General features: G+C 37.2%; 1 protein-coding gene across 1 annotated transcript in view; it reads right to left on the bottom strand.

Annotated features, from left to right (window-relative positions):
* The window catches only part of dpp10 (dipeptidyl peptidase like 10), a 54,715-nt gene extending 38,147 nt beyond the window's left edge, over positions 1 to 16,568 (bottom strand). Inside the window, exons 1-3 of the mRNA XM_084420913.1 lie at positions 16,235 to 16,568; positions 6,822 to 6,936; positions 5,117 to 5,212 (exon numbers count right to left, since the gene is read on the bottom strand). Coding sequence (XP_084277039.1) covers positions 5,117 to 5,212; positions 6,822 to 6,936; positions 16,235 to 16,279 — 256 coding nt within the window. The 5' untranslated portion in view covers positions 16,280 to 16,568. The remainder of the gene's footprint in view (positions 1 to 5,116; positions 5,213 to 6,821; positions 6,937 to 16,234) is intronic.
* Between the last annotated feature and the right edge of the window lie 3,714 nt (positions 16,569 to 20,282).

Genomic DNA, 20,282 nt, shown 5'->3' with positions numbered 1-20,282 from the left:
TTGGAAATAGAATTTAATGCCTTAATTTAAAAAATTAGGATATTAAGTTTGGACACCCCTATGTTAAATTCCCATAGAGGCAAGCAGATTTCTATTTTTAAAGGCCAGTTACTTCATGGATCCAGGATACTATGCATCCTGATAAAGTTCCCTTGGCCTTTGGAATTAAAATAGCCCCACATCATCACATAGCCTTCACCATACCTAGAGATTGGCATGGGGTACTTTCCATAAGATCATCTCTCAATGCAAATCAAACTAGCTTTTAGGCTAACTGAAATAAAACCATGCCAATCTCTAGGTATGGTGAAGGCTATGTGATGATGTGGGGCTATTTTAATTCCAAAGGCCAAGGGAACTTTATCAGGATGCATAGTATCCTGGATCCATGAAGTAACTGGCCTTTAAAAATAAAAATCTGCCTGCCTCTATGGGAATTTAACATAGGGGTGTACTCACTTATGCACCCTGTATTTTAAGGAAGAACATTTATTTATTTACGATACATTATTCATTTACAAAGAAAATTGGTGTCCTTAAAGGTTGGATTTTTCCTAATTTTTTTAATTAAGGCATTAAGTTCAGTTTCCAAAAGATGATTTTTTATTCCTCTTTTTAGTCAACTTTAGTATGGGTGTCTAAACTTATGCATAGCACTGTATAATATACACTGCCGTTTTTTTATGCTTTTAAAAGCAGTCTCTTCTGCTCACGAAGGCTGCATTCATTTGATTAAAAATACAAAAAAAAAATATATATATATTTTTAAATTATTATATTATTAGAAATATTATTAAAATTTTAAATAACTGTTTTATTTATTTTATAACTGTCCATAAGATTTTGAAAATGTTTTTGAAAAAAGTCTCTTCTGCTCACCAAGGCTGCACTTATGTTATCAAAAATACAGCAAAACAGTGATATTGTGAAATATTTGTACAATTTAAAAATCACTATTTTCTATGTGAATATACAGTAAAGTATAATTTATTCCTGTGATCAAAGCTGAATTTTCAGCATCATTACTCCAGTCTTCAGTGTCACATGATCCTTCACAAATCATTCTGATATGATGATTTGATGCCCAAGAAACATTTATGATTATTATCAATGTAAAAAATAAAATAAAAATAAAAAAGAATCAGGATTCTTAGATGAATAGAAAGTAAAAAAAGAAAAAAAGAAGCATTTAAAAAAAATATATATATATTTTGTACAATTATACACTACTGTTCAAAAGTTTGGTGTCAGTACAGATTGTTTGTTTTTTTTGGCAAAGAAAATAATGTTTAATCAGCAAGGACGCATTACATTGATCAAAAGTGACAGTAAGGACATTTATAGTGTTATAAAAGATTCCATTTCAAATAAATGATGTTCTTTTGAACTTTATATTCAAAGAATCCCCCAAAAAACTGAACACAACTGATTTCAACATTGATAATAATCATAAATGTTTTTTGAGCAGCAAATCATCATATTAGAATGATTTCTGAAGGATCATGTGACACTGAAGACTGGAGTAATGATGCTGAAAATTCAGCTTTGATCACAGGAATAAATTACATTTTACAATATATTCAAATAAATGCAGCCTTGGTGAGCAGAAGAGACTTCTTTTAAAAAACATTGACAAATCGTACCGATCCCAAACTTTTGAAAGGCAGTGTATAATCTCAGTATTTTAGCCGAGATTGGACGACTCCATCACTATAGACACGGCAGCGCTCTTTCCCTGAACTCTGTGAAGTTTAGCGGAGACCAGCTTGCATTAGGCTCATCCACTCCTGACAGCAAGATGGAAATATCTGCATGACTATTTAGCATTTACAGATGGAAAATATACCTGTGAAATTATGTTAAGTTATGCACTGAGGAAAACACATCTCAAACGCATTAAAGCGCACGAGTATCTGTCGGGGCAAACCATGTTAAGTTATTTTGAAGCCCTATATATACAGCATGTCTCACGTTTAGGACAAATTGGATTATGCACTTTCCGCACAGGAGCTCACTCTCTGTCCTCCGCTCGTAATATTAAGCTGCTGTATATCGATATGAATGGTATTGCCTCATCCTATATAGTTTATACAAATATTTCAATATATATCGTACAAACTCAATATGCCGCCCAGCCCTAACAGCCTCACCGTGCTGTGATAAATAAGGAACATTTTAAAATGCTTGTTGTTGTTGTTGTTTGAGCAAAGCTTACTGTCAAAACACTAAATATGGTATTAAAATGATATATTAATAAACTGACGGATCCGAACTGAATACAAAAACTGTCAGAGCTGCTGAAATTGGCATTCGCGATCTGACTGCACTGCAAAAATTGATTTTCTTTCTTAGATATTTGTACTGGAAACAAGACAAAATACTAAACATTCTTCAGTCATTTTGCTTCTCCAGTAAATGTTTCTTGATTTAAGAATGTTTAGATATTTGTACTGGAAAACAAGACAGAAACACTGAGGAACAACTTGATACAAGTGCTTTTATTTGCCACTGTATTTGATTTTCTTTCTTAGATATTTGTTAAAGGTGCATTGCGCAACTTTTCATGTTAAAAATACCCGTTTTCTAACCCATACATGCTTAAACAATTGCCTGATGGTCTGAATGAGCCCTTCTCTGATCACTGCGATTGCCTCTATAATCCTGTACAGTAAAATAAATAAGAGGGATTCGGGTCGGAATCTGAGACTGGGCGTGACGTCATGCGCGTTCACGGCACGCTCATATGTCTGGCAGGTTTGTGTATGCGCCGACGCTGCCATTCTCCGTAGAAAATGGATTCTAAGAGACCGGCTTGTAGTTCATTTCAAACACCAACGCAAACTCCACGTAAGATAAAAAAAAAAAGAGAACTTTTGTCTAGTGCAACCAAAAGGTCCAAATTGGAGTCAGACAGGCGTCGGGGTAAGACGAGAGTAAACATAGGGAAGGCTTTCAACAAATGGAGAGATCTCCGGTCTGCGCTCTAGGGCTCAAACGGGATCCTCAGTTGGCTTTTTTCTTGATAAAAAGGTAAGATATATCCCATTCTCTAATGTCTGATACGGCCAATAATGACAATAAATGACGATCCATAAAATGTGTAATGCTTTAGCGTAAGCTAGATAAATGTACAATCGGAATAGGTTTTACTAACTTACCATTGTCAGTGATCAGGTTCAGAATGATTGTGATATAAAATGCTGATATATAAGTTAGATACTTAGACACAAATTTTGAGCAAATTACTGCTTAATTACGATGTATTGCTATTGGAATATGCTACTTAGCTGATCAATAAAACAGGCTAAACCCCCGCAAATCTTCGGCGGATTAGCCTGTTTGGCTTTTATGGTAACGTCATAGTGCCACTTGATTGTTTATTACCTTGAGACATTTGGGTGTACTTTGTTGACCGACTGTGTATGGTATGGTATCATGATTACTATTTTGAGCTTTTACAAAGTAATAACTTATATTGTTCATGAACGTGTTTCCATAATAATAGTCACACACAGTTCAACATGGAGATAGATGGGAATAAAAAACGAAGTTTTCTACTACCCCCATTTTTTCCCTCACACATACGTGTGTTATTTACTCAATTGCCTTTCCTTTCACATATTTTAAATTACTTGCAGATTTAAAACTTTATTACCTCTGAAGACATTATGATTGTAAACAAAAGATTTGTGCGGCTGATGCTCCTTGGGTTATGACCAGCTCGTGCTCGTGCAAGCGTGCGTGTGCGTGTGGTCCGTGAGCGTGCACACCTCTGGTTGCAGTTTCGCTTGCCGCCAGAGGGGGCGTAGTTCTGCGAAAACTCAGACTCTTGCGCAATGCACCTTTAAGGAAAACAAGACGATATACATTCTTAATCGAGAGATTTACTAGAGAAGCAAATGACTTTAGATATTAAGTTTTGTTTTCTGAAAAATGTGTCAGAATGAAGTGAGTTTAGGCTTAAAACAAGTAAAAATATCTGCTAATGGAGTCAGAAAAATAATGTTTTTGTCACGTGTGGGTTCAGGAAGTCAGAAGAATCAAGTTCCAACACGACGTTTAGCGATAAATATCCACAAGGAAGGCAAACAAGCAAGGTAACACACACACACACTGCAAAAAATGCTTTTCTTACTTAGTATTTTTGTCTTGTTTCCAGTCCAAATATCAAACATTTCTTACATCAAGATGCATTTACTAAAGTAGTAAAATTACATTAGATATTTAGTCTTGTTTTCTGGGGAAATAAATACAAATTAAGTGAGTTTTTGCGTAAAACAAGCAAAATTATCTTCCAATGGGGTAAGAAAAATAATCCTGTTCCTGTTGGAATTAAGATTATTTTTCTTACCCCATTGGCAGATAATTGTGCTTTTTTTAAGCATCAACTCACTTAATTTTAATTAATTCCCCCGGAAAAAAGGACATAATATCTTTTGTCATTTTACTCATCCAGTAAATGCATCTTGATTTAAGAATTTTTTGATACTTGGACTGGAAACAAGACAAAAATACTGAGTAAGAAAAGCATATTATTATTATATATTTTTTTTTTTTTGCAGTGCATATAACAGTGATCGGACAGAGAATGAATGTGAGGGACCAACTTATATAGCAAACACAAATTAGGATGATTAACAGAACACAGCTGAACCATATGAACTGATAAGTCCATGATAATGAAACTAACTGAACATAATGTGACAGTTTTTCCCTTTGAATAAAGATTATTTTTCTGACTCCACTGGCAGATGTTTGTTCTTGTTTTAAGCCCAAACTCACTTCATTTTGACACATTTTTCAGAAAACAAGACTCATTAACTTAAGTAATTTTGCTTCTCAAGTAAATGCGTCTTGATTTAAGAATGCCAAGTATTTTTGTCCAGTAGAAATATCTAAGAAAGGAAATGTATTTTTGCAGTGAATCTAAACATGTCGCTCAGAGATGTTTTCCTTTTATTCAACCTGGTGGTTTTCTAATGTTTATCTGCGGTAATGATCAATCATCGTCTGCGATCAGCTGTGCTTAAGAGCTCGTGATGGTGTACAGATGATTAATGAATGAGAGCCATTAGAAATTAATGATGCGTGTGGATCTCTGGTCATACTGTCTTACCGTTGATCCAGAGAGCTTCAGGGTCGTGCACGCTGAAATCTGCACTGAAAAGATCCTCCACAGCCAGCTTGGTGTCACTGCCCGGTAGCGTGTCCACTGTCACACACACACACACACACACACACACAGACAGACACGAGCGTCACGAGCAGTAATGGAGCCGCTGAAGGCCACGGGTGTCACACTTTACATAAACAAACAGCAGATTCACTAACACACAGTCTCAAGTCTTTAGCAATGCAGAGGTTTGGTTACACTTTGTTTCAATAGTCCACTTTAAACATTCTACTAACTATAAGTAACTTTGCAACTACATGTCAACTAACTCATTCATCTGCAACTATATTAGTGGGTTAAAGTAATAGCATCTTCCCCTTTATTCAAATATTATTATTTAAAGAGTTTAGCATATTGCGTAGTTGTGCTTGGATTAACGCACTGAAACATGCCAAATTGTGCCAACATCATTTTTATCCAGGCTGTCATAGAAAGAAATTATGAACACAAGAGAGAACCAACGAAATATTAATAATGGATTATGTTGTAGTCCATGTATGCTTTTTACTCTTCTATACGATTTTTTGCATAGTAAAATAAAACCTGTCGCTGAAATTTGCCTTTTTTGCCAAATAATTTTGTCAGACAAATACCATAACCAAGTTTAGTGTTTTGTTCTTCCCTCATATTTAAAAAATATAAAATATTTTCCTCATATTTGGATGGTTTCATCAGACTTGTAGAGTTATTCCCCCCGGAAATCACTTTTGGCCACTACTGTAGATGTCAACTAACTCTCATTAGACTATTAGTAGACTGGTGCAGTAGGTTAAGGTTAGTAGAATAAGTTGAACTTGCAAAGATACTTATAGTCAGTAGAAAGTCTGTTGGAGAGCATCTGAATAAAGTGTTAGCTGATACTGAACGGACACTCTTATACTCTAATGATTGTTAGTTGACATGAAGTTGCAAAGTTACTGATAGTTAGTAGTAGGGGTGTGCAGCGGAGCCAATATCTGTATCTGTATCTGTAACAATCTCAAAATTAATCATATCTGTATTCGGATCAAACCGGAAGGGGGCCGGGCTTTACCCAGAAGTTCGTATAAGTGATTGAGAAGACCGTTAGGTCTATGGGTTTACTATCCGTTTTCTTCATGGCTATCACTGAATAAATAAGTGATAAAATTATATTTTTTATTACGATTACAACATTTATTTAAATATCTTCTAACTGTCAGAGCCAATAGCCTTGTACAGGCAATGCTTTGAGGTGTAATGCGGTTGTGCTTCAGGCGACCCGAGTTTGAGTGCCAGCTCGGGGACCTTTCCCGATTAAAAAGTTCTAACGTTGGAATAACTACAACCTCAAATAAGAGGAGTCTGAAGTGTTAACAATTAAGCATTGAGGTGTTTGGTCAGGTGACACATGTATCAGCCAATCAGATCATGGAGTGTCATTTTGAACGGCAGTGTTTTGAAATGGCAAACATGTGACTTAATGTCCGATTGTTGTGTCTTATGCAGAGAACCGTGTTCAGTGCGTTTAAAAAGTGCCATTTTGCATTGCAAAATGTGTGTGAAGCATAAAATGTGTTTAGACTTTTGAAGAGGCTCTCTGTGTGTCAGTTTAAATAATTGTGCATGTCATTTTAGTGTGTTAGCAATTGGAAAAAACTGTAAATTCATCATTAGGGGTTTGCTGTACCTGGGGTGAGGAGGATCACAGACATGGTGATGAGAGAACAGACCACCAGGATGACCAGCAGAGCGATCGCAATCCCCTTCCAGTTCCTCTGAGGTGGACTCATGCCACCCAGATCCTTCAGGAAAGAGAAACAGACTCGTTATTTCTTCATAAAACATAGGCAAAAAAAAAAAAAAAAGTTGAGGGTTTAACGTCTAGTAATGCTTTTCTGAAGCTGTTAATAAAGGTTTCATTTGAGTTCATTTGTACTCACTGAAGGACGAGTCTGAATGATCTGAGTAAATGTCTCATATAAGAGGTACTCAGAAATTCATTTGAAAAAACACTGGAATATTCCTATAAGCAAGAGTTGTGTATAACTGAGCTCAAACACACCCGAAAGATCAGCAGAGGCAGTTTTTCAGACTCTGTGATGTTCAAACTAGTTGAATTGGAGACGAGGTTTCTGTCAGATGGATCAAGGCCTTCTGCTCCAACACTTTAGAGCTTATTCCACCTTAAATGTTCTGAGAAGCAGCTGTGGAGACGTCATTCATCTTCTCTCCCTGCTGTGTTCTGCCAAGAAGTTACTTTAAACCTTTAGGCTATCTTCACAAAGAACTAGAAACGCTGAACACATTTCCGCTCACTGATGAAAGCTAATGGCGCTTTCAGGCTGAAGTGAGCAGTCAGAGAACTCGTCAACTCTCCACATGGACTTCATGTAATAAAACACAAACAAGGTGATGTACAGTGCTGGTCTTGGTAGCAATTATCTTGTCAGAAATATTGCATTGCCCACTGTTGGCATTGAGCCTGGTGGATCTTTTCCACCTATGGGGATTGGGACAGCCTCATGTGTAAACGACGTCTCTGGGCGTAACCGGTGTAAACTAGTGTTTTACATTGATGCCTCGGCGCCTCGCCACAGCCAATTATGCTGCATGCTTATTGGCTCACCAACCCTCTACAATGCAAGTAAATCACTCGCATATGCGAGTATATTTCAGTCTGGGGGACTAAATAATGTCTATCATTAGCCATTGGCTAATAAATTCTTAGATTTTACTCGCCAGTGTGTGTGTGTGTGTGTTAGATGCCAAGTATAAGTTTAGCATAGATATATTTTCAAAATCGACGCGCTAAGTGTAAACAATTTTCTTGTTTGTGTTTTCCTGTCAATATAACAGAGTTCATCTGGAATTATTCCCATTTTAAGAACAAGCAGAAGACATGCAGGTTTCTCCGGTAGTGGGCGGAGCTTATGCACACACGGCAATCTCATTGGATGGTGCTCATCCCTGTTTTAATCTCAGCAAATCAGTTCGAGCGAACGCTGACAACAGGATTAACATTCATGTACCCAGCAACTCATGTGTTGTATATTGTCATAATTATTAGTAGAATTAGTAGGATTATCTTTTAATAATAATTACTATTATCTATTGTTTTTTACAGAAACAATGAATGACCAACAACATCTTAAGCACCTCCACCAGTCCTAAGTTCAGCTAAAATGACAAATATGCATTCATGATAATCATAAAGTTTTAGTTCTAATTACTAAAGTTCTATCATTAAATAATGCTTGATTATCATAATATCATAATATAATGTTTGATTGACTGATCTTAAGAGTGTACATTTAGATATTTAAAAAAGCTGTGCCATTTTACAATGATAAGCTAAATTGGTGGAATTACATATTATATATATATATATATATATATATATATATATATATATATATATATATATATATATATATATATATATATATATATATAAAATAGTATATCAGTCTGGCGAGTAACCCAAAAAATGACTAGCCAATGGCGATTCTATTGCTAAGGTGTGTGTAGAGGGTTGCTCACTGATGTTGACGAGATTAACCCCTTAGGTATCGAAATTTGGTGCCGAACAACAAGACATTTTTTGATACTCGATGTTATCGAGGCAATTCGGCCTGTGCCTAAAAAGTATCGAACTCGATACCCAGCCATAGTCATACTTGTACATTATGTCTTCAGTCAGGGCTAAATCACTCTTCTTTCAGAGGATCATAAAACAATTAAATACTGCAACCATCAATTAACAGACTCGTGTCCAACAGACTTCAAGGTTTTAACTCACTCTCTGTCTGCAGAACCACCATCTGTGAGTTATTTTTATGAGAGAAGGGTTTCAGGAAGTTTAAACAATGTGATATGCTAAAAAACTGCAGATCTGAAGAATGATTTGGCATTAGCTGTGATTTCACTTGATGGCAGTAATACGAAAATAAAATGAACTCATCAAACTTTGAATGTGAGCGTCTGCACACGTGTTTAAAGAGAGAGAGAGAGCGTGCGCCTCTATTTTTAGCGAGGCAACACGTGTAATGGCTGCTTGGCTTGACCTCGCTGAGGGCACATGTAGGACGGTCAAAGGGACGAACAGATTCACCCAATCATCATTCATCTCTTAAATGAGCAGAAGCCCTCAGGTTCGTACGCTTGATGTCACCTGCATTCCCTCACACGCCATGAAACACGATAATCGATCGCGTTTACTAATGTAGCAGAAGACCGAAGACACGTGTGACCGCTCAAAATCCATAAATGCAATAAACTGCAAGTCTACATAAGCAAATGTCAAATGCAAAATGTTTCTAACATTTACTGTATGCATTACTGAAAGGTCTGGACAATGTCTCTGGAAACCTACAGAATCTATTGCAACGAATACGGTAATGTATGACCAAAATCTTATCTCACAATAGGAGTAATTTTATTTCATGATAACAATATATATCATGATTTACAGTAATCAACATTTGAAGTGGATCAAAACCTTTCATCAAAGTTATACATGAATTTTGATCAATACCAGTTCTTGTCTTAGGACGACTTTGATTAACTTTTTTGATCCACTTCAAATGTTGACTACTGTCGATATTTTTGCTTTAAACAAGGTTATATTAAAGGGGTGGTATAATGCCCTTTTCACAAGATGTAAAATAAGTCTCTGATGTCCCCAGAGTGTGTGTGTGAAGTTTTAGCTCAAAATACCCCACAGATATTTTTATATAGCATGTTAAAATTGTCACTTTTTGAGGGTGAGTAAAAACGCACCGTTTTGTGTCTGTTCCTTTAAATGCAAATGAGCTGCTGCTCCCGGCACAGGGGGTGGAGCTTTAACAGCTTGCACTCACACAGACATGCACTGAACATTTCAAAAACTTTCAGCCTTTTATGTTCAAACCGGAGTCAGACAATGATGGAGAGACTCAAGAAGAAGTGACAACATGTAGAAGCAACAGGACATTTCTGAATGATTAGTTGATGAATTTATGTAGCTCATGTGTAGTTATCTTCTAGTCATTGATTAGCATATTCTGTCTTTATAATCTATAAATCGTGTTCCGGGGGCGGGGTTTATGTAAATTCTAGGGTTGGTGATGTCACTAACCCGGGAGGAATGTGGTGTAGTCTCTACCAGCCGTTTGTTGTAGTCCTTAAAAAGCCATTTCTTTAAAAGCAAATTTCTCCCTTTGCTTTGAACTTTGAGCGTTGTAACTTTGCAGATGTTGTTTATGCTCAAACAGCAACATTACACACTAACTAGAGTTAGAAAAGTCAAATCATAATCAACCACCCCTTTAACATCAACCACTGAAACTTTACAATTCTTGTAACCAATCTCATTATCACAAAATTTTTTTTGTAGTTTTACTAACATAAGAAAAAAATAAAAAAATAAATAAAGCTTATAGAAGACAAGTAAACAGTTGGGTGTTTTGGCACATAAGTGTGTGTATTTGACCATTGAAGCCTAATAATGCGGCAAAATGAACTCTATATGAGCGGCGGCTTTATGTGTGTGCGCTCAGAAACCGTCTCAGACGGCGTGAGCATATGCTGAAATTAAATCTCTTTTGCTGCTTATATGAAGCACCAGAAACACTATACAGGAACGTTTCCTCTCACTGATGAAAGCTAACAGCTTCTGATGAAAGATGATGGTTAATGGCTTATACATACACACATTTACACAAGATTTTGAATAGAGATAATGCATTTCTATATGTTCACATACGTTTTTGTTTTGAGTAAGTATATCCATCAAACCAATAATATTTGATCTTAGGGTCACATGCAGTGTTGCCAACTCGATTAGGGACTTTTCAGACCCCGGTAGCAACTTCCCCCCTCCCAAAATAAAAATAAATAAATAAAATAGTGACAAATCTAGTGACTTTTTGGATTGCTGATTTGTAGTCAGTCACTATATAATACACGATCAGTTGTCTAACAGCTTTATTGGACAGTCATTCGGCTATATATTAAAACTACAGTATGTAAGCATGGATTAGGAGAGGAAACATGTAAACTGCAGGCTGGCGCATTACGTCATCTAGCGACTTTGAGCAGGCTTTAGCTACTTACTGTCCAATTGAAAATAGTTGGCAACACTGGTCACATGTCTAGAGCCCTTGCAATTACACACATCAGAGCATGTGGTGGCGCTAACACAGAATTAAAGGCAAGAATCGTACAAGATAAATGTACACTAGCATTCAAAAGTTTGGGGTCCATACATTTTTTTTATGTTTTTGAAAAAAGTATTTTCTGCTCACCAAGGCTGCACTTATGTTATCAAAAATACAGCAAAACAGTGATATTGTGAAATATTTGTACAATTTAAAAATCACTATTTTCTATGTGAATATATAGTAAAGTGTCATTTATTCCTGTGATCAAAGCTGAATTTTCAGCATCATTACTCCAGTCTTCAGTGTCACATGATCCTTCACAAATCATTCTAATATGAGGATTTGATGCTCAAGAAACGTTTCTCATTATTATCAATGTTGAAAACAGTTCATATTTTTGGGGAAACAGGGATACTTTTTTTTTTTCAGGATTCTTTGATAAATAGAAAGTTCAAAATAACAGAATTTATTTTTAATACAAATCTTTTAAAACATTATAATGTCTTTACTGTCACTTCTAATCAATAAAAAATAAAATAATCTTACTGACCCCAAACTTTTGCACGGTAGTGTATATGTACACATATATCAAACCATAAACATAAACAGATTTTTACAGTAATGATTGCACAGCCATAATCCAGTAATGAACTACATCATTATATCACATCCCTGCACACAGACACTGAACTACAGAGACATTTCTACAGAGCGCAGAGCTGTTTTTAGAATGGAGTTTCATGGTTCCCTGCATCTGACATCTTAATGTCATTGTGTGCAATCATTTTGAATAGAGAACAGAGAAACTAATGCACAAAAGATGATTTAAAATGAATATAATAATATAGCACTGTAAATGTGATTGTTATTCTTTGTGAAGGCATTGTAATGTCAAATACACTCAGCTGAAGGCAGAGGTCGAGTCGCATCAATGCAATACATAAAGGTAAAGAACTTTTTAGATGCACTAAAATTTCCACTGATATTTACAAATGTTGCAACAATATTACCATATTGTCACTAAGGGCCCTATCTTGCACCGAGCGCAATTGACTTTGTACACCGACGCATGTATCATTCCTATTTTGCACCCGACGCACAGCTGACTTTTCCCTCCACAGACGCACGTCGGTAAATTAGGGAATGAACTTGCGCTCCCGGGGGCGGTTCAGCGAAAAGAGGAGGAGTGTTCCGGCGCAAACGTTCCCTGGTGCTATTTTGCAGTTTCAGAAAACAATTCCGCCACAGACCAGGAGAAACCTCGTCTAAAGTCAGTGGCGCGTTACTCAGACGCTATTTTAAGGGCGCATGCTTGGCCATAATGTAGCGTGTGCACAACACGCATATACTTTGCTTCTCTCATCTACACAGACGCAGCAGGAAAAATATTCCACACGAGGGAAATCATTGTTGTGTCCATGAAGATGTGAAAAAATAGGCATAAATCTAGCTTACACATTTACCCAAATTATTATAGCCTGTTTAACCGAAGCTAATTTGGGTGTGTTTCTCCATCCCCAATGTCACTTCTCTGTGTTTTACGGCCCTGACGAGAACGTCGGTCTCCTCGGCTGTGAACCGCTCCTGGCAAATCCGCCGTTATAATAGCAATCCGCCATGGAACAAGAGCGCCTGCTCTTAAAGGGAATGTGAGATGTCGCTCTGATTGGTTTATTTCACGTTACGTCCAAACCACACCTATGAGTGATGAAGCTACTTCAGACCAACACATTTTAGATTTGCGTCGGGCGCAAGAGTCATTTATCCCGCCGGTATAATAGCAACGAGATCCGCCCACAAAGTTACTTGCGTCTCGCGTTTGATACTTGCGTTTCAGATCGTTAAAATAGGGCCCTATGTGTTTTGCTTTGCCCCCGTTTTTGAAATTGAACAACTATAACTACAAAGTTTTCATAATAATTCTAATTTAATGAGAATAGCATTGTTCACAACACAACTATAATGACACTGAGGAATGATATTGTTGGAATCACTTTCAGAGCAATAATTTTTTTCCACCTTTTCCAATAATTTTTCCAACATTGACAGCCAATCAGAATTCATCCAAAAGCTCAAGCTTTTTAAGCGACACACGACTATCGCCCGATATATGTCCATTATTAATGTTATCGTTATCGGGTGAATAAGAAAATTTGGGCGATTTATTAACGCCAATAAATAATGGATTATTTCCTTCAGCTGAGACACTTCAGATGCGCACTGTTCAACATGATGGTGTGGAATTGCTTGAAATATGATTGAACATTTTTTTTTTAAGGAATACAGTTCAGTGCAACATGCAAATCTGTCATATAGGCTAAATAAAATTATAATGAGAACATGATTATAATTGTGTGCTTAGGACATGGATTTTAATGGTGAGACTATTGTTTTTGCAATCAGGCTCTCAAAAATAATTTAAAAAAATTGGATTTAGACCAATATATTGGTTATCGGCTTTCAAATATATAGATTTATTGGTTATCGGTATCAGTCAAAATTGGTGCATCGCTAAAAGTTATGGTTCTTATACGGATGGGCCTTTACCCTACCAGATATGTGACACTTTCTCCATTAAACCTTGGATTTAAGAGAACTAGACTGGTTAAGTCTAAGGCTTTGTGACAGTAGATAAGACAGTTTAATGCAGATTTTTCCCACTGTGGTTTGAGACATGTGACCAAAAGCTCAAATTATATGAATCAGGACATTGTCCCCGGCATGAAAGGCACCAAAGGAACGCATTACTTCTATTCAAAATCTTGTTTGCTCTGAACATTATTTTGTGATGTGAAAGAGCCTTTACAGTTGCCTGTACCACTCAATCATTCATTCCAATAAATGCCACATTCTCTAGATTAATAACCCATAAAGCAATCATTACCTGGAATGTGCATCTGAAAGACCGGCTGTGAAAATGAAGGCTAAAATGCATTTTCATTTAAAAAAAAGTAAGCTGTATGTTTTATTCTACTCTATATGTCCTAGCAAGACATTTCAGTTTGACTGTACGCTACATCAAACTACTCCGACAATGTCTTTCTGTTTTAAAACGTGTGAGAGAGACACCGGCGATGGTCTGAAGATGCTGTAGTGACGGACTCTAACAGAACACAGGTGTACAACATTCAACACAAACTACCAGCAGAAAACACTTCTGCATGACTGCCTCGTATCACAGCTGAAACACTCACTCGCTCCTCAGGTCATCTGTGGATATCAGCTGCCAACAAGCATTTCAGAATGTAGAATAAACCATGCTAACGTTGAAATGAGTGAAGACAAACTCTGATCTGATGATGGCCTTTATGCTTAATCACTGTCACATACTTTTACCGTTTATATACTCATGAGAATCAGAAAAAAGTTTTGGGAATTAAATTTTATTTTAAAAAAAAGAAAAAGAAAAAGATATTTTATTCATGTTACCAGGACTCAAAAAAAAAAAGGACATGAAATGACATATAGGCAAAAACAATGTGATTTTGTGTCATTCACCGATTCATTTTTAGGTTTAAGGATTTTTTATTTTTATTTTTTACTAATGATTCTCAACTGTTATGGAAAAAATAAACGGAATGAATTGATATACCATTTTACTTTATGCAATATGTGGGGAAAATGGCCATAAATGAGTTTTCCCATTCAATGCAATTATAAACTGTATTTTATTTGCATACTAATGTGTTCTTGGGGCAACATGTAATGAAAAAAGAAGCGTAATAGGAGTAACAATCGGCAACACTTCCATAATATTTCATAGGAATATTGATATAATTGATCTCCCTATTCACATGTCGTGTCTCCCAGAATGCCTGATAAACACGATTTAAGTCTTGCCGTCTCTGCAGTGGACATGATGTATGAAATCAATGCCCGGTTTCGTAACCCATTTTCCTGAGATGTTGATTTGAAAATTAGTCCGATTTAAATAATTACAAAAAGAAAATCAGATTTCCATAATATTGCTAAATCCGATCTCTAAATTAATGTCAGTCATTTTAAAGACTAAGGAGAAGTTGTTCTCATGGTGAAACCTCCAAACATTTGGTATCTCTGAAAATGCTCTTTAAAGGACATCCAGACTTAAAACTGTGGCACATCCCTGTCGAAAAATAACCATGGTTTTATTATAAACGTGTAGTAAACAGTTTTATGGTGGACTGATTAGGCTACCACTTGTTTAACAACAGTTTTACTACAAATACCATATGGTTAGTATAGCTAAACCATGATTAATTTATGGTTACCATGTTTGAACTATAATAACCAAGTTTTTATTTATTTATAGTGAAACCATATGGTTAATGGATATTATCACTATAGGATAATATCATGAACAACATCCACTTCAAACCTTCAACACTTGATGCGACAACAACCACACACATGTTCCAGTCCAGCTCCGTTGCGTGAACGTGACAGTGTCTCAAAGCAGCTTTGATGAAAAATTCATCAGCTATTCGCTCTTATGTCAGAGAAAGCCGCGATCAATTATTCACAGACGGACTGTCGCACCGTGTCGAGGGGTTCGCGGCACGGACAGGTGACACGCGGGCCCGAACCGGCCAGACATGAAGCACCTCTAATTCTTCATTCGGTGTCATGTCGTGATTTCATTTTGTGACTTTATACACTGTTTAGACACGGGCGCGCGCGTGCGCCGATTCTCAATTACAATAGTCACGCGCAAAAACTGATACTCGCGATTGACAGCGGGAAGAAATGCGGATCAGGCGTTGAAATTAAAAACACGACAGCAGAATTGTTATATGTATATCTTACATTAGAACCGAATGGTACCGGTGATGTCATGAATGTACTGAACGGCCGTTGGATTCGTGCGTCCATTACCTGATACTCTACAGATTCGGGTAGAAAAGCCGTTCAAATCAGTGAAAAAGCGGCCACGCATCTTTGTGTGTGTGTGTGTGTGTGTAACGCATATGCCGTTCGTTACCTCGTCCTGCGGATTCGGTCTCTGCTGCTCTTTGGTGGCCGTCATGATTTGATTCCCTTTTCAGATGCCGCTGAGAAATGCCAAAAATACCCAAACTGGCGATTCCAGCACTGCAGAATCGTGATCTCGAGTCGCTCCTCCGTGTGCTTTTCGTCCGTGGAGGAGGAGCGCGCGCGGCGCGTTTGGCATTACACCGCAACCGGAACGCGTGATCGATCGTTGCGAACGATGTGTATCTGATTCTGAGCTCGAGCGAACTTAAACTGACGGGAAAATAACTGATGCAAATCCAGAAGGCGGGAGCAGCGCGCGCACTGATGCTGAGGCTGAGCCTGGGGGGGGGGCTTGATGACGCGAAACCACAGACAGAGAGACAGACAGCACCTTGAACAGCACGAGAGCTCAAGGATATCACATGCATCAATGCAATTCTAGTAATTGCATTAGTGCATTCTGCAGCGAGCATCAATTCCAGCATCTTGACTGTGACACCTGCAGTCAAACCCTGAGGAGCATCATCAATGTCAACTTGTTTTCAACCAGAAGCGCGACCTCGAGTGACTTCTGAATGACATCCAACACAGAATTACGTAAAAGAGGGAAAACAATTTGCTCTTCATTTAATTTATTTGTGAATAGCCTATATTAATATGAATAAAACTATATGGGTGTGAGTTTGTGTAACTCTTCTTTTGATTTCTCTGACGTCTTTCGCTTAATTGATAGAAAGCTAAATTGATATACAGCTTTTTTTTTCTTAAATCAGGATTATATGTGTTTCTACAAAAAAATATTCAGTTATTGTCAATGCACTTATAAAATCTGAATTTTAAAATCATTCAAGTGAACAGCTTTGACCCCTCTTTTGAAGCTTTGAAATGTGTGCTGGATAAATTCTGCATCCATTACAGTTTAACATTCAGATGTAAAGTAACTATATTAAATGTTTTTCATCTTTCGTGAATTCTCCATAGTAAGGTTGGCTTTTCCATGAACGGTCCTCTCATTTTGAACACGTTACTAAACTGTGCCCAAATAATTGTTGATAAACCTCTAAAAGAAGAAAGAGCGATTAAAAGCAGGAATTACTTGGACCACAAATTCACTCTTAATAGATACAACAACAACAAAAAGATTGAAAAATTGCAATGAATAACTTTTCCACTGTAGAAAGGATCCAACCAAAAGACATCAGATGAAAACAGGAGAAAAAAATCCATAACTTTACAGACAAAAAAAAATCCAGATCCTATAGGCAACACTTTAACATTAGGAACTAACCAGATCTCACTCCTCACAGTTACTATGAGTAATAACTATCAAGTAGTTGCGTAGCTGTCAATGGAGGGACAGAAAGCTCTCAGATTTAATCAAAAATATCTTAATTTGTGTTCCGTAGACGAACGAAAGTCTTGCATGTTGGGAACGATATGAGGGAGAGTAATATCTGACAGAATTTTCAACTTCGGGTGAACTATCCCTTTAAGAGATTTACTGGGAAAAAGGGTTTTTATAGGAGCCCGACGACAGCAGCGTTCGAGGATTAAACATGCCGGCCAAGAAGCAGGATTACAACAGGAGCAGGAAGTTGTTATAAAAAAATTAAATCAAAATTACCTGCATTGACTTTCATATATGGAAACAACAGTTGAGATCACATCATTGATTAAATGATCACAAATAAATGGCTTGAATCACTGAAGGATGCATCTGTGACATGTTATTGAAACAAACTGAATGAAATCAACACTGAACTGACTTCACTGAATAATGACACTATTGTTTGTTTAGAGCTGCTTTACAGCAGAACTGAATTCTGTGCATCAATGATCATTATTTTCCTGTTTTTCACTGTGAAGCTGCTTTGAGTATCGAGCTAGTAGCTATAAATAAAGGTGATTTGATTGACATGTTGTCGGTTCACAAAGAACAGAACCGTTTGTGGAAATGAATAAATAATAACAGAACAAACAAACAGCTGATGTCTGTGGGTGGATCTGAATGTTGTAGTTTTTAAAAGCAGTGTAATGTATTGAGTAATGATATACGTTTATACTCTCAATACAGTATGAAAGTTGTTTAATTGAAGTTGTTATTCAAGTGCAGTACGGTTATGCTGTGTTAGCTTTGCAAGTCTTGATTGTGTTTTTGAGCTCTAGAACAGGTTTTCCTGCTTGAATGTTGATTATTCTCCTCATATTCTCCATTGTTGCGGCTCCTCTCTTCACAGTCTGTCAGTAACGCTCTGTTTACTTCCTGTCTCTATGAAGCCCCTCCTTCTGAAAAGCACACTGTGCTCTGATTGGTCGGCTGGAGCAGTGTGTTGTGATTGGTCGAGCGCTTCAAGTGTGTTTGGGAAATGTCCCGCCCCTTACCATAACCACCAGTTTAACACACTACTAACTAACTCAACCAGGCCCCGCCCCTTTATTCTGCGCATTAATTATTTAAATGAGGAATATTGTGACGTGTTCGTTCCGGGAAGAAACTCAAGACTACAACGGAGGCGTTTCAGGGAGTTCAGAAACACTCACACTGATATAGAGAAGAACTCCCTAAGGTAAAAATTCCCCCGCAAATGACCTACCGTATTTCGCCAAACACCGAGGTCCCGTGATAATATTAGTCCCGTGCGAATCGGCATCTCTGTGATTTGGCGGGGTCGTACATAATTTTTTCAAGGTTTTTCTTTCCTGTGCGCTTTATTATCCATCTTTCGTGAAGAATGGAGGCTAGTGGATAGTATTTTGGGTGCTGGATCATATCGCTATACACCATACAACTATACAATTTGCAGAAAGAGAAAGCTGAAAATCATCAGAAGATCGAAACAAAAAGAGTGATTAGATGGAGATGGATGACATGTGGTAAAGAACAGTCTTCTTCACACAGCTAGACCTATAATAACGACAAGACATTTCCAAGCAATAGCCTATTGACATCATATCCGGGAGATAAGTCAGTAAATTCGAGTAAACACAAAGTTTAGATGTTGGGTAATTTCTAAATCACACGAGGTCCCCAGATAATACTAATCCAGTGCGAAGAGGGCTTAAGGAAGAGAATCAGACCCTGTCTCACTCACAGCTCACCAGTACGGGACTTCATGTTATCTGTCGGGTAAACTTAACGTTGCAGTATTTATGTGTCATTTCAAAGGTTTTCCAGATTCTCCAAACATCCTGAGAACACAAAGCTCTGTGATCTATCGCCTCTGTATTCATGAGCTCCAGATTTAGTCAAGGTGATGACAACCTTGTGCGAGGTGTTCAAGAATGAGAGAGAGAATCTCTTTCTGACCTGATTTCACCGGCTTGTGTGTGTGTGTGTGTGTGTGTGTGTGTATAATATGGACATATTGTACATTCAGTCCATACGACACACTTGTCCAAGAGAGTAGTTTCACCATCTGAGATCAATTGCTAAAATAAAACTTCTCCTTTCCCATACTGACTTGGAAATTGTGATGCACTCATTTATTATTTATAGGTTAGACTATTGAAAATCATTGTATAGTGTTCTGCCCTAAACTGCATTATCCCGTCTAGGCGTCTACAGCTCGTCCAGCTCCAGCCAGGCTGTTAACAGGATTAAGAAAAATGGGATCATATTTCCCCAGTTTTGGTATCTCTTCACTGGCTGCCGGCGAACTTCAGGGTGGGTTTTAAAATGTTGACTTTTGTTTACAAGGCACTATTTGGTCTCGCACACAAACATATTAGTGACCCTGGATCACGTCACCAGTCTCGAGTCGCACGGGTATATCTGTGGTAATATCCAACAATACATTGTATGGCTCAAAATTATCCATTTTTCTTTTATGCCAAAAATCATTAGGATATTAAGTAAAGATCATGTTCCATGAAGATATTTTGTTAATATCCTACCGTAAATATATAAAACACTTATTTTTGTGAGTGAATGCAGCACAATCGTGAACATTAATGAACAACTTTAAAGGGGTCATATAATGCAATTTTTGTACAAGCTAATATGATTCTTTAGGGTCTAAATTAAAAGTTTGTAATATACTTTAATTAAAAATTCT

The sequence above is a fragment of the Rutilus rutilus genome (assembly GCF_951802725.1).
Source record: "Rutilus rutilus genome assembly, chromosome: 10".
NCBI lineage: Eukaryota > Metazoa > Chordata > Actinopteri > Cypriniformes > Leuciscidae > Rutilus > Rutilus rutilus.
Note: the sequence above shows the minus strand (reverse complement) of the source record. Positions and strands in the feature narration are given on the sequence as shown.